The 14,202-nt window shown below is 42.0% G+C and overlaps 1 protein-coding gene across 2 annotated transcripts in view; it reads right to left on the bottom strand.

Moving 5' to 3' along the window:
• Window positions 1-14,202, bottom strand: part of TEX14 (testis expressed 14, intercellular bridge forming factor) — a 758,047-nt gene that overhangs the window by 213,538 nt on the left and 530,307 nt on the right. For both annotated transcript variants that reach the window (XM_077482232.1, XM_077482233.1), the window contains exon 18: window positions 5,811-5,878. In XM_077482232.1, coding sequence (XP_077338358.1) covers window positions 5,811-5,878 — 68 coding nt within the window. The remainder of the gene's footprint in view (window positions 1-5,810; window positions 5,879-14,202) is intronic.

Here is a 14,202-nt window from a genome sequence, read left to right as displayed (position 1 = left end):
AATTATATGGGGGACACACATGACATGTAAAGAGACCAAAGAATTATAACCACAGTTGCCTTATTATACAATCATATCTTTATTTCTGAATGTATTGCAACATTTATTATTGTATAAACAAATAACATTTTAGACTGCACGGTCATTTAACATTGATACCTATGTGTCCTCACAAACATAGAATTTGTTTTGTGTAGTGAAATGAAAAAAGTTGTTGTTTTTTGTGTTTGTTTTCAATAAAAAGTATTTGATTAAAAAAAAACTAGTGGGTACAAGCTGCTTTGTGTTTGGTATTGGGCAGAGCCCAACATGCCCCAAAGGCAGCCAGCTATGTTGAGTGCATATGGCCTTGTATGGTTCAGGAGGTGGTTGGGCGATCGCTCTTCTAGCCCCTTTCCTAGCTGGCCCTGTTGTATGCTCTGAAAAAGGATGTGGTTTGGATTGGTGAAGGCAGCTGACAGCCTTTTGAGAACAGAGTGGAGTGTGGAGTTCTCCTTTTAAAAGAAAAAGTTAGCCCATGGAAATCCAAGGGGTTAGAGGGGGAGACAAGAGCATTGGAGAATGGAGTGTGGACTTCCCCCTTAAAAGCAAAAGTTAGCCCATGGAAATCCAAGGGGTTAGAGGAGGGAGACAAGAGCATTGAAGAATGGAGTGTGGAGTTCCCCTTTAAAAGCAAAAGTTAGCCCATGGTAATCCAAGGGATTAGAGGGGGGAGTCAAGAGCATTGGAGAATGGAGCGAGGAGTTCTCCTTTAAGAGAAAAAGTTAGCACGTGAAAATCCAAGGGATTAGAGGGGGGAAACAAGAGCATTGGAGAATGGAGTGCAGAGTTCCCCTTTAACCACTTCAGCCCCGGACCAATTGTCAGCCTAAGGACCAGAGGTCTTTTTACAATTTCGCACTGCACTGCTTTAACTGGTAATTGCGCGGTCATGCAATGTTGTACCCAAGCAAAATTTGCGTCCTTTTCTTCCCACAAATAGAGCTTTCTTTTGATGGTATTTGATTGCCTCTGCCTCTGCGATTTTTATTATTTGCGATATAAATGAAAAAAGACCGAAAATTTCGAGGAAAAAAAAGATATTTTCTACTTTTTGTTATAAGAAAAATCGAATAAACTCAATTTTAGTCATACATTTAGGGTAAAATTTATTCAGCTACATGTCTTTAGTAAAAAAAATGTCAATAAGCGTATATTTATTGGTTTGCGTAAAAGTTATAGCGTCTACAAACTAGAGTAAATTTTCTGGAATTTACACAGCTTTTAATTTATGACTGCCTATCTCATTTCTTGAGGTGCTAAAATGGCAGGGCAGTACAAACTCCCCCCCCCCCCCCCCCATGACCCATTTTGCAAAGTAGACACCCCAAGGAAATTGCTGAGGGGCATGTTGAGCCCATTGAATATTTTTTTTTGTCACAAGTGATTGAATAATGACACAAAAAAAAAAAAGTTTACAAAAAGTTGTCACTAAAAGATATATTGCTCACACATGCCATAGTTATATGTGGAATTGCACCCCAAAATATATTCTGCTGCTTCTCCTGAGTACAGGCATACCACATATGTGAGACTTTTTGGGGGTCTAGCCGCTTACGGCACCCCGAAAACCAATCACTGCCTTCAGGATTTCTAAGGGTGCAAATTTTTGATTTCACTCCTCACTACCTATCACAGTTTCGAAGGCCATAAAATGACAAAATAGCACAACCCCCCCCCCCCCCCCAAATGACCCTATTTTGGAAAGAAGACACCCCAAGCTATTTACTGAGAGGCATGTTGAGTCCATGAAATATTTTATATTTTGCCACAAGTTGCAGGAATATTACAATTTGTTTTTTTTTTTTGCACAAAGTTGTCACTAAATGATATATTGCTCACACATGCTATGGGCATAAGTGAAATTACACCCCAAAATAAATTCTGCTGCTTCTCCCGAGTATGGGGATACCACATGTGGGGGACTTTTTGGGAGCCCAGCCACGTACAGGACCCCGAAAACCAAGCACTGCCTTCAGGATTTAAATATAAAACGCTACCAAAGGCCTAACTCTGGAAACGCTGCAGTTATGTGTTTAGTGTTTTGTATGTGACAGTGATCGATCGATACTGCACTTGGGTGGGCTGGGCGGAGGGGCAAAACGCAGGTGCCAGCACGTATCTGGGCTGATCCTGCTAACAATGCGTTTTTTTTGGAACCCTAAACTGCTGGGGACGCTAGTATAGATCTGATCAGATAAGATATTGATCTGTTCAGATTCTATACCACTATGGGAGGTTTATGCTTTGCGCGTGGGTGTTAGCGGTACTGGCACTAACCTAGCGCTGCCTGGGGCGACTCAGACCCTGACTCTAAAACCTAATTGATATCACCCGCTGGGTGATCAGGGGGTTAAACCTTTATTGGTTAATAAATGGTGGGTGCCCTGATGCTATAAAAAGCAAACTAACTAACCAGAGTCACCCGTAACACTTATACAGCTATCACTGGTGAAAGGGTTAATTAGGGGCAATCAGGGGGTTAAAATCTTTATTAGGTAGTATATGGGGGTCCCTGGCGCTATATAAAAACCTGGCGGGGAACCTAAATAACTCACTGGCTAACCAGCGTCACCAGTGGCACTTATACGGTGATCGCTGGTGAAAGGGTTAACTAGGGGCAATCAGGGGGTTAAAACCGTTATTGGGTAGTATATGGGGGTACCTAGCGCTATAAAAACCTGACGTGAACCTAAAAAAATAACTAGCTACCTAGCGGCACCAGTGACACTAATGCAGCGATCAGAAAAACGATTGCTTAGTGACACTGGCAAAAAGGGGTGAAAGGGTTAACTTGGGGCAATCAGGGGGTTAAAACCGTTATTGGGTAGTGTATGGGGGTACCTAGCGCTATAAAAACCTGACGGTGAACCTAAAAAAATAACTAGCTATCTAGCGGCACTAGTGACACTAATGCAGCGATCAGAAAAACGATCGCTTAGTGACACTGGCAAAAGGGGGTGAAAGGGTTAACTCTAGGGGCAATCAGGGGGTTAAACCTTTATGGGGGGGGGGTAGGGGGGCTACCCTGGACCTAACACTAACTGCCCTGACAGTTTTTACTGTCACAACTGACACTAAATGCAGTGATCAGTAAATAAATGATCACTGCAATCAGTGACACTGTGACTGGGGGGGGGATTTGTGTGCCTATGTGTACCTACATGTCAGTGTAGTGTTTAATGCACTTACTTTCTCTGTTCTCCTCGCAGTCCGGTCAAAAAGACCGCCCCGAGGAGAATGACATCACTTTCTCCCTGCCTGTGTTTACAATACACAGCGGGGGAAGCTTCTCATTCGCCAGGAGCGATCGAGAGGGGATTGCCAGAAACCAACGGCCATCCCCTCATCCCTGATCGCTCCTGAAGCGAAACGGACTGCCGCATCCAGCGGGAGGGGGTCTGATCGGACCCCCCTACCCGCTGGAAGGCAAGCACGTACATGTACGTGCTTGTGCCTGTCGTGTCATTGTGCCGACGTACATTGCCATGCGGCGGTCCTTAAGTGGTTAAAAACAAAAGTAGGCCCATGGAAATTCAAGGGGTTAGAGGGGGGATACAAGAGCATTGGAGAATGGAGTGTGGAGTTCCCCTTTAAAAGAAAAAGTTAGCCCATGGAAATCCAAGGGGTTAGAGAATGGAGCGAGGAGTTCTCCTTTAAAAGAAAAAGTTAGCACCTGAAAATCCAAGGGGTTAGAGGGGGAAAATAAGAGCATTGGAGAATGGAGTGCAGAGTTCCCCTTTAAAAACAAAAGTTAGCCCATGGAAATCCAAGGGGGTAGAGGGGTTAGACAAGAGCATTGGAGAATGGAGGGTGAAGTTCCCCTTTAAAAGCCAAAGCTAGCCCAAGGAAATCATATGCATTAGAAGGGGAAGGTTAAATGCCCCTTTAGGGGGAGCTAGAGGTGAGAGAGACTTTTTACATAATTTTAACAAGGTGCATGTCACACGTTGGCAACGTAACATGCTAACATGACCTCTGTGCAAAATTCCTTAAAAAAATACATAAAGGTGAACCAGAATTAAAAAAAAAAAATCAAGTTTAGAGGTGCACCCATTCAACCCGTGCAATTTCATTCATATATATGGAAATGTGCGTTGCGCCTCACCATGTGCCTCTACTGATGGCACATGGCTTGCGTAAATCGCCCCCTGTGTCTTGCTAACGGGAACCATTGGGGTGTATTGGATGGGACCTATCCTGCTTACAGTGTCCTCTTGTGGTGGATTCCGTTGAGGTTCATCCTCACCAATGCCTGTTTGACACACCTGCTATATAGCACGTGTGTCCATCTAGTAAGCATGCCAACCTTATCACTTTCTACTGCACTTTTTGGGATCAATATTTTATCAATTTCTCTGTACATGTCAAGAGATACTTTGCATGGTTGTTTATTCTTTGGATTAACCGCCTCTTGATGCTTCTGTTTAAACTGCAACTGCCATGGTGCTCCACATATGAACAGTGATGACACCAGCCATTTTATGGTTTGACAATTTGCTTGAGGACACAAGTAAATTGACAATTAGCAATCCTGGCATTCCAGGAATGTAACTGGTTTTTGAAACCGTTAAATCAACCATTAAGTCTTAGAATGACTTTATGATGAGCAAAGGAGTCACTCTAGGACAGCAGCACTGTCTGGAGAGGGTAATGTTAGACGGACTAGTAGATTTAAATGGACATTATATAACTGACTAACAAATTAACGTCTTATGCCCTGTACACACGGTCGGACATTCCGACGACAAAATCCATCAGATTTTTGCCGACGGATTTTGGCCCAAACTTGTCTTGCATACACACGGTTGCACAAAGTTGTTGGAAAATCCGATCGTTCAGAACGAGGTGACGTAAAACACCTACGTCTGAACTATAAAGAGGCCAGTAGCCAATAGCGTTCGTCTCGTATTTTTTTCTGAGCATGCATGGTATTTTGTCCGTCGGAATTGTCTACACACAATCGGAATTTAAATGATCGGATTTTGTTGTTGGAAAATTTTAGATCCAGCTCTCAAACTTTGTGTGTCGGAAATTCCAACGGAAAAGGTCCGATGGAGCCCACACATGATCAGATTTTCCGACAACACGATTCGATCACACATTTTCCTGTCGGAAAGTCCAACCGTCGTGTGTACAGGGCATAACTCCATCTAACACTTTTTTACGATGTTACAGAAAAAAATGTTTTTTTCCTTCTTGAATAAAGGTTTTAACTAAATGAAAAAAAGCTGAACATTGGTAAGCACCCCAGTGTTAAAGCGGAACTAAAGGCAGAGATACTCACCTTTCTAACAATCCATCAAGAGCCAGCATCTCCTGTGGGCTCTTTTTCATGCCTCTTCATTGCCCGGTGCTTGATGAGGTCACTGCTGCTCATGTGCAGGAGCTAATTAACACAGCACACAGGATCATGTTAGCTGCTGTAAACAGAGCAGTGTATACGCAGCTCAGCTTACGTTCTCTGTGATTTGACAGGTAGGTGTGGTTTATTGCAGAAGAGATATTAGATAAAAAAATAAAAGCCTGCCTGCTAATAGTGAGTTATAGTGGAACTTAAGTTCCACTTTATATGGTTTGTCTCAACCCTTTAACTTCTGCTTTTTCTACACAGCTTGGTCTGTTAAAGGAAGTTGAAAATATAGAATTCTTTGTAAATGCTATTGACAGACTGCCTCATATATGTCATTTTTGAGTTTGTCTTTTGTATCACTTAAGTATTGTTCTACTGTGTAGGAAAGGTTGAGGATGTTTTTTGGCCATATACTTACTGCAGGTGGAATAATTCCTCTTACGGTAGCACAGAACTCCTTATCTACTGGAGAAGGGCATCTTCTATCTAGAAAAAAAAGGAAAAAAATGGCTTTTGTCATAAACTGTATACATTCTGTACAAACTATCAGGTTGTGTGAAATTATTTTCCTGAAGACATGCTCTTCCCTGTTCCTATTCTATATTCTTTTGCTTATCCTTCTCCATGGCATCATATGCAAAACAGTTTTTCCCTTATGCAGCAATAAAAAAGTAAAAAAAAAAAAAGAATAAATCATGCAAGATATTACTGCCTATCATCCTATTTTGCTACACCTGAGGATCATCAGTATACTACCTGAATAGTAAAACAATAAACAACAAGCATAAGCTCATAAACTAAATGCTTTCAAGAGTAAAAACCTATATTCTATGTTCCTAAGGAACTCCGGATCTGAGTACACTGTGTTAAGTTGATACAGGGAAATTGTGGGCCATGGACAGAAAGGAGCCCTTTGCTTGTCTGGATGCGGCCCTTTGGGCACTGTTCCTCATACCGATACGAGGCACTATTCCTTCCACAGACAACAATGATGGCGCTCATTCCTTCCACTGATACAAATTATGGGGCACTATTCCTCCAACTGACATCAATGATGGGACATTTTTCCTTCCACTGACACCAATTATGGGGCACTGAATCTCCCACTGACACCAACGACGGGGCACCACTCCGCCCAATGACACCAACAATAGGGTACCATTCCTCCTACTGAACCCACTGATAAGGCATTATTCCTCCCACTGACACCAATGATAGGGCACTGATCCTCCCACTGACACCAATGATGAGGCACTATTCCTTCTCCTACTGACCAAAGGCACTATATATTTTTTTACTTCAACTGATACTGGGGCATTTTCTACTCCCACTGAACATAGTCCGGCCCTCCTAAAGTCTGATGGACAGTAAGCTGGCCCTTTATTTAGAAAGATTGGATACCCCTGATATATGGTTTAGCATAATAGGATTTTTGCATTCACCATGAAATAATTTTCTTTATAGTACCCATGGAGAGACAACAAGAAGACTTTAACCCTCAGGCTATAATACTACCCAAAGGAGGAGTGGATAGTGGAAAACCATAAAACTGTAGGCCAGCCCAGGATATCCACTCTCACTACCAACATGCATCAGTTTTGTAGCAAAGCTTGACAAAAAGCACAGAAAGGTGGGACCTGTGTCCCTCAAACCAATGGTCATTAACTCTCTCCTCAGGGCCCACTAACAGGCCAGGTTTACAAGATAACTGAAATACATCACAGGTGATATTATTTGCTGCTCAGTGATTGCAGTATTCTAGTCCTCATCTCTTCAAGGTAATACATAAAACCTGGCCTGTTAATGGGCCCTGAGGACAGGGTTGATGACCACTGCCTTAAAGGACTCCAACAAATAATTTTACAGTACTAATCACATTTTCTTCTCCATTGTGGGACAAAAAAATATTTTTGACATACCTGTGAAATCAGTTCCTTGAGTATAGTACAGGACACAGGCTTATTCTTAGATGGCTGGACTATGTTGCTACCTTCCAGAGATTGGACACTGGCAAAGAGAATGTAAGGGCCACCATAAAACCCCTTCCACTGACAGTTAGCCTTTAACAAGTAACAAGGATAAACAGAGACAGAGGGGAGGGACCTGTGTCATATCCTGTACGCCAAGAAATGTATTTTACAGGTAAGCCAAAAATATTTTTCCTTCATCGTTCAGTACAGGACAGAGGCATATTCTTAGATAACTGGGACATCCAAAAGCAATACCAAAAAAGGGTTGGCAACACAGCAAACAAACCATCAACAAACAAGGGTATAAGATCCTAACTTGACAGTGGTTTGTGGCACCATATCGTCAAAGCTGGTATCAGCAGTGTCTTGAACATTCACCAGGTAAAACTTACCAAACGTGTTAACAGAGGAATGTGGCACTCTTACAAATTTGAAAAAAAACATGCTTGATGCTAAAAGGCCCAAAAACTCCCACAGACCTAGTGAGTGGGCCTAACAGGAAAGGAAAAAACCTCAGGAAGAATAAGAAGAAAGTCTGAAAGTGAACCTGCAATCTCTACTGTGCCTGGCAGTATGTCTTCTTGCTGAGCTCAGCTAAGGGAATATCTTGAATAGGTTCGAATGGAGGCTTTTGAAGATCATAAGTACCAGACTGAGATTTCATGGCGTCACCAGAGAGCATCAAGGAGGAACTAAATGGCAACTCTCTGCACAAAGCACTTCACCAGGGAGTTAGAGGCTAAAGGCCACTGAAAGAGGATAGCCAAAACTGAAATTTGTCCCTTGAGGGTTTTCAAGACCAGGTCATCATCCAGGCCCAACTGAATTAAAGCCACTATACAGCTCAGAGAGTACCATCTTGGATGAAAGATTTTCTGCTTGCACCGTGCAAAGTAAGCCTTCCAGATGCAATAGTATATTTTATATGGAGAAGTGTATATTATATGGAGAAGTGTTAGGATAACTGAATTCAATAAGCCTCTGTCCCTCAGGACCTTTAAAAGCCAGGCCGTCAAAGCCAGCGATTGACAAGCAGGGTGGTAGATCGGGCCTTGAGATAAAGTATAGGGAATCTGAAAGAGGCCAAGAGGAGTCTGGTAGAAGCCAGAGTATGCCCAAGTACCAAACCCACATGGTCCAGTTTGGTGCCACAAGAATCACTTGAATGACCACTGACTCAATCCTGGGGAACAATTGTGGAAGGAACCTTTGTGAGGAAAAGCATAGATCAAGCAAAACTAATATCACTAGAATGTCCACTGCGAAAGCTTGAGGATCTCCGGACCTGGCGACAAACCTGCTAAGTTTGTTGTTGAACCTTGATGCTAACAGATTAACATCCATAGTTCCTTACCCGCAACAAAGGTCCTGAAAAACCTTTGGGTGAAGGGACCACTCTCCTTGATCTAGACACTGGTGGCTGAGGAAGCCAGCTTCACAATTTTCTATGCCTGGAATATGTAAGCTTTGAAGTCCCCAAAGCTGAGATGTCGTTGGACATCTGACAATGGCTCTGAACGACAACATGTTTATTTTTTTATTTTTATTTTTGTTCAGTTTTAATTTCAATTGACTTTTATTGTATCCTTAAAGAAAAATGGTACAACAGTAGAAGTAAACGCAAGCACGTTCAAGTCACAATAGTTGCTACTCAGTTAACAAATCATTAGCACAGTGGAGACCTCAGAAGAACAGCTCCAGTAATCATGCATACACATGTAATGTGACAGATCCTGTTCATAACCGGATGTAATACAGATACATGAATTTGAAGAAAGAGGGGGAGGAGGACGGAAGGGAAGGGAAGAAGGGAGGGAAGGAGGGACTAGTCACCATCGCAAAGTATACTCATGTTGATACTTCAGATTTAGTATACAATACTTCTGGATTAAATAACATTGTCAGACCTGGACTGAACAGTTGGAGTTGGATAACTAAAGATTCCATTTGTGTCTAAAGGATGCACCCGTAAGGTTAGTGGCAGCTAGCAATTTTTCCATTTCACATTGGTGGTTTAATGTGCGAATAGCATCTAAAGGGGAGGGTGGGTTGGCATTATTCCAGTCTTGTTACCGCGAGCTTCGCGCCTAGGAGCAGCTGCGTCGCTATTGCTCACCCCCTTCTCTCAGTATATACCCCCCCACTAAGCACAGACACCCCTTACTAAGTATAGACCCTCAACAGTACAGACCCCCCTCCATCAGTATAGACCCCCCCCCCCCAGTACAGACACTCCTCTAGCTGGAAAGATAAAAACACTTAACGTTAAGAGAGCAAATTTGGCAAGGCTGAGGGCTGCTCTCCGAGTCTTATGCCCTGTACACACGGTCGGACTTTCCAACGGGAAATGTGTGAACAGATCATGTTGTCGGAAAATCCGATCGTGCGTGGGCTCCATCTGACTTTTTCCGTCTGAATTTCCGACACACAAAGTTTGAGAGCTGGATCTAAAATTTTTCAACAGCAAAATCTGATCGTTTAAATTCCGGTCGTGTGTAGACAATTCCGACAGACAAAGTGACACGCATGCTCAGAATAAATTACGAGACGAAAGCTATTGGCTGCTGCCCTCTTTATAGTCTCGTCGTTGTATGTCAGCTCGCTCTGAATGATTGGATTTTCCGACAACTTTGTGCGACCGTGTGTATGCAAGACAAGTTTGGGCCAAAATCCCTCGGAAACAACCAATGGGATTTTGTCGTCGGAATGTCCAACCGTGTGTACAGGGCATTAGACTGGGAGGAAATATTGGCATCGATGAACACAGAACAGAAATGAAAATTCTTCAAGACGACAATATACGAACACACTGCAAAATATATCCTCATGGGCAACAAGTTTTAAAGGATACAAATAAAACCTATGTGGCTCACAGCCAAAGTTAAAAAAGCTATAAATGATAAGAAAAGCGCTTTTAAAAACACATAAAAATGAAGGAACACTATCATCATTTAAATGTTACAAGGAATATAACAAAATATGTAAAAATTGAAATCAAGGCTACAAAAAATCAAAACGAATGACAGATTGCAAATGAGTGTAAGACAACCCCAAAGAAATTCTTCAAATATGTTAATAGTAAAAAAAGGTCAGGTCTGAGCATGTAGGCCCTTGACAAAATAATCTAGATTTGGTGACTGGGGACAAAGAGAAGGCAAATGTATTAAATACCTCCTTCAGCTCTGTGTATACAAAGGAGCATTTGTAAGATCATGTCCATATTGGAGATGATACTGACACAGCCCCAAATGATGCATTATGGTTGAAAATTGATATGGTCCAGAAATATGGTGGCTGTGTGGCATACACCCACGGATCCTAAAAGAATTGAGCTCTGTCATTTCAAAGCCATTGTTGCTCATTTTTAGGGACTCTTTAATGACTCTTTATAGACCTGTTAGTTAAACTTCTATAGTTGGGAAGATACTGGATAGGTTAATAAAAGTTCATATAGATGAGTTTTTGCTAGAAAAAACATTTTAAGCAAAAGTCTGTATGGATTCATGAAAGATAGAAGTTGTCAGACAAATCTGATTTCTTTTTATGAGGAGGATAGCAAAACCTTGGACAGAGGAGTGGTTGAGAAAGTGGGATACTTGGACTTTGCAAAAGCATTTGACACAGTTACCCACACACGGCTAATATGTAAGGTAAAATCTACAGGCTAGAAAAAAAAAAGTTTGTAAATGGATAGAAAACTGGCTAAAAGCCGTATTCAGAGTAGTGGTTAATGATTCTAACTCTGAATGGTCTAGGGTTGTTAGTGGTGTACTTCAAGGCTCAGTGTTGGGACCCTTACTTTTTAATACATTTACAAATAATATAGGGTCTGGGATTAAAAGTAACATTTCAGTCTTTGCAAGTGACACCAAGCTATGCAGTATGACTCCAGCAATCCAACCTCAATGCACTGTTAAATTGGGCAACTGTGTGGCAAATGAGGTGTTGGGTGTTCTGGCAGATCATAAACTCAATAAATTCATGCAATAGCAAGCAGCGGTTTACAAAGCAAGCAAGATCCTTTCTTGCATTAAAAGAGATATGGACTGCAAAGAGAGAAATATAATTTTGCCCCTGTACATATCATTAGTAAAACCTCATCTGGAATATGCAGTTCAATTTTGGGCACCAGTTACAAAAAGAATATTGGGGAACTAGAGAAAGTGCAGAAAAGAGCAACAAATTGATAAGAGGCATGGAGGAGCTCAGCTAATAGGAAGGATTAGAACTGAATTTATTCTCTCTTGATAAGAGGAGATTAAGGGGGGGGAGGGGGGAGGGATATGATCAACATGTATAAATAAATAAGTGGTCCATATAGTGAACTTGGTGTAGAGTTATTTACCTTAAGGTCATCACAGAGGACAAGGGGGCACGTTTTACGTCTGGAGGAAAAAAGAGATTCAATCTCCAAATACGGAAAGGCTTTTTCACAGTAAGAGCTGTGAAAATGTGGAATAGACACCCTCAAGAGCTGGTTCTGGCCAGCTCAGTAGATCATTAAAAAAAAAAAGTCTGGATATTTTCCTAAATGCACATAATATAACTGGTTACTACTATTTATAGATAAAGTTGATCCATGGAATATCTGAATGCCTGTTGGGGGATCAGGAAGAACCCCCCCCCCCCCCCCCCCCCAAGAAAATTGGTCATGCTTTATTGTTTGTTTGTTTTTTGCCTTCCTCTGGATCAACTGTGGGCATACGATTGTATATATGGAGGTTTTCAATTTGTGTGTGTTTTTTTATTTTCTATGCTGGTTAAACTGGATGGACTTTTTTCAACCAGATTAACTACGTAAACTGGCCCCTGGGACAACAAATTCTGGAAATCTGGCAGTGCCAGCAGAGCATCTGCTAGGAGTCCTAACAGGTTGGCATATCTGGTCCAGTCCAGAGCAATGTGAATAATCATAAGGCTCAATACTGTGAAGGGCAAGGAAGAAGTTTCAGAGGAGAAAATGCATAGAGTAGGGTCCACTGATCACAATGAGGATCCCTGTACATGGATACAAACCTGTCCAGTTTGTTGTTAAACTTGGAGGTAAGAAGGTCCACATCTGGTGCCACCCACCAGTGACATAGGTCCTTGAACACACCAGATAGTAGAGGCCACCCCCCCCCCCCCCCCCCGCACCGATGCTACCCGGCTGAGAAAGTCTGCCTGCTGAAATCTACATGACTGACAATGCTAGAATGTAAAGTTCTTGTCAGGACAGGATCTGCCCTATTTCTCTTGTAGCAGCAAGACTTCTGGTTCCCCCCCTGGTGGTTTGATAGCCACAGAGGCCACAAAATCTCCCTGGTGAAGGGAGATGTTGACAGATCTGGTGGATTCCATTCAGGATTTTTGGATCCAAATGTAGATATTCAGAGCCTTAAGATTGAAGACCCATTGGGATTGAGAACACTAAACAGGTTGATCCTGGTTGGAGTAAAGCCCCTGGAACTGTTCTGCTATAGGAACTGGGGAAATTAAGTCTTTATCCAGAAGACGTGGGAGGGATTGATGGAGATCTGCTAGTCTATGCAGTGAAACAGAAAAGTTAGAAATGAGAAACAGAGGAGTGAGAAAGGTGCCAAGCATCCACAAATGTTAACAGACATCCTCCTACTCTGGAAGCTGGTGACACACCTTCATGCAGAGGAAGGCTTGCTTGAGAGTGTGGCAGACTTTCAATGCCAGACTTTGTGGGTATATGGCTAGCCAAGTTTTGAGGGTCTCGACAAGAGGGTTGAGGGAGTTGAGAAATAAAAAAAACAATTTCTTAACATGCAGAGAGGGGAAATATTTCACTGTCTCTTCCTTAGGCTCCTTCTCCTAGAGCAGGGGTGCCCAACCACTGACCCGCAGGCCACATGTGACCTGCGGCGCCCTCCGATGCGGCCCACCATGTCTTGCTCTGACCAAACCCAGATCGCGGGTTCCCGACCCGCCTTCTCCGAGCATTCGTGCGAACGCTGCTAGAGGAAGCAGAGCCGATGAGTGATACCAAATGTACTTTGTATTTTGAATTTGAGTATTTTGAAGCAGGATCCGAATCTGAGTTCTATACTGGGTGATAGACCTAAAGTTACTTATAGGAGGGTCCCTACACTCAAGAGCAAGATAGCCCCCAGTAAACTAAAATGTAGGCGTGACCCTTTGTGCCTTATTCCACTTATTGGGATGTATAGGTGCAATAAGTCCCTTTGTAAAACTTGCCAATTTGTTAACCATGGCCAAAAAAAATTCACCCACAAAGGGATAACTTATCATTTCAACCAATTCCATAATTGCTCTAGAAATTATATGGTTTATTGCTTGAGGTGCCCATGTAAAATGTTATATGTGGGCCGCACCATCTGTCCCCCAAGGCAACGCTTTGGCAAGCACCGTCGGCTCACAGAATTGGGTTGTGATAAACATAGTGTGCCACAAAATTTTTTAGAGTTTCATGGTCAGTCCACGTTAGGCCTCCAAGTATGGGTGAAATCTCTGAAGCAGAACATTTCTCTAAGTTGTGTGAACATGAAACATTCTGGATTTTCACCTTGGACACTCTTGCCCCTAATGGCCTTAACGAGGAGATTGAGATACACTTCATCCTATGATTCTGTTATCATTGGCATTTGAGGCTGATTACCCTCCTCTGTAGTTAATATTGATTTTCTTTTACCAGTATCTTATAGGTGGAATCTTTATCAGAATATGAGTTTTTATTGATCATATTTTTTTTATAATGCACAATTTATTTTTATTCTCTTATACAAATTTTGATTTCTTTTTTTTTTTGTATAGATTATTGTAGAGATTATTTTTTGTATAAGGAATATTTTTTTTTATTTTTTTTGGGGATAA

The sequence above is a fragment of the Lithobates pipiens genome, unplaced genomic scaffold (genome assembly GCF_037356315.1).
Source record: "Lithobates pipiens isolate NorthernLeopardFrog02 unplaced genomic scaffold, aLitPip1_a1.2 Scaffold_16, whole genome shotgun sequence".
NCBI classification, from domain to species: domain Eukaryota; kingdom Metazoa; phylum Chordata; class Amphibia; order Anura; family Ranidae; genus Lithobates; species Lithobates pipiens.
This window is presented reverse-complemented; position numbering and strand designations above follow the sequence as displayed.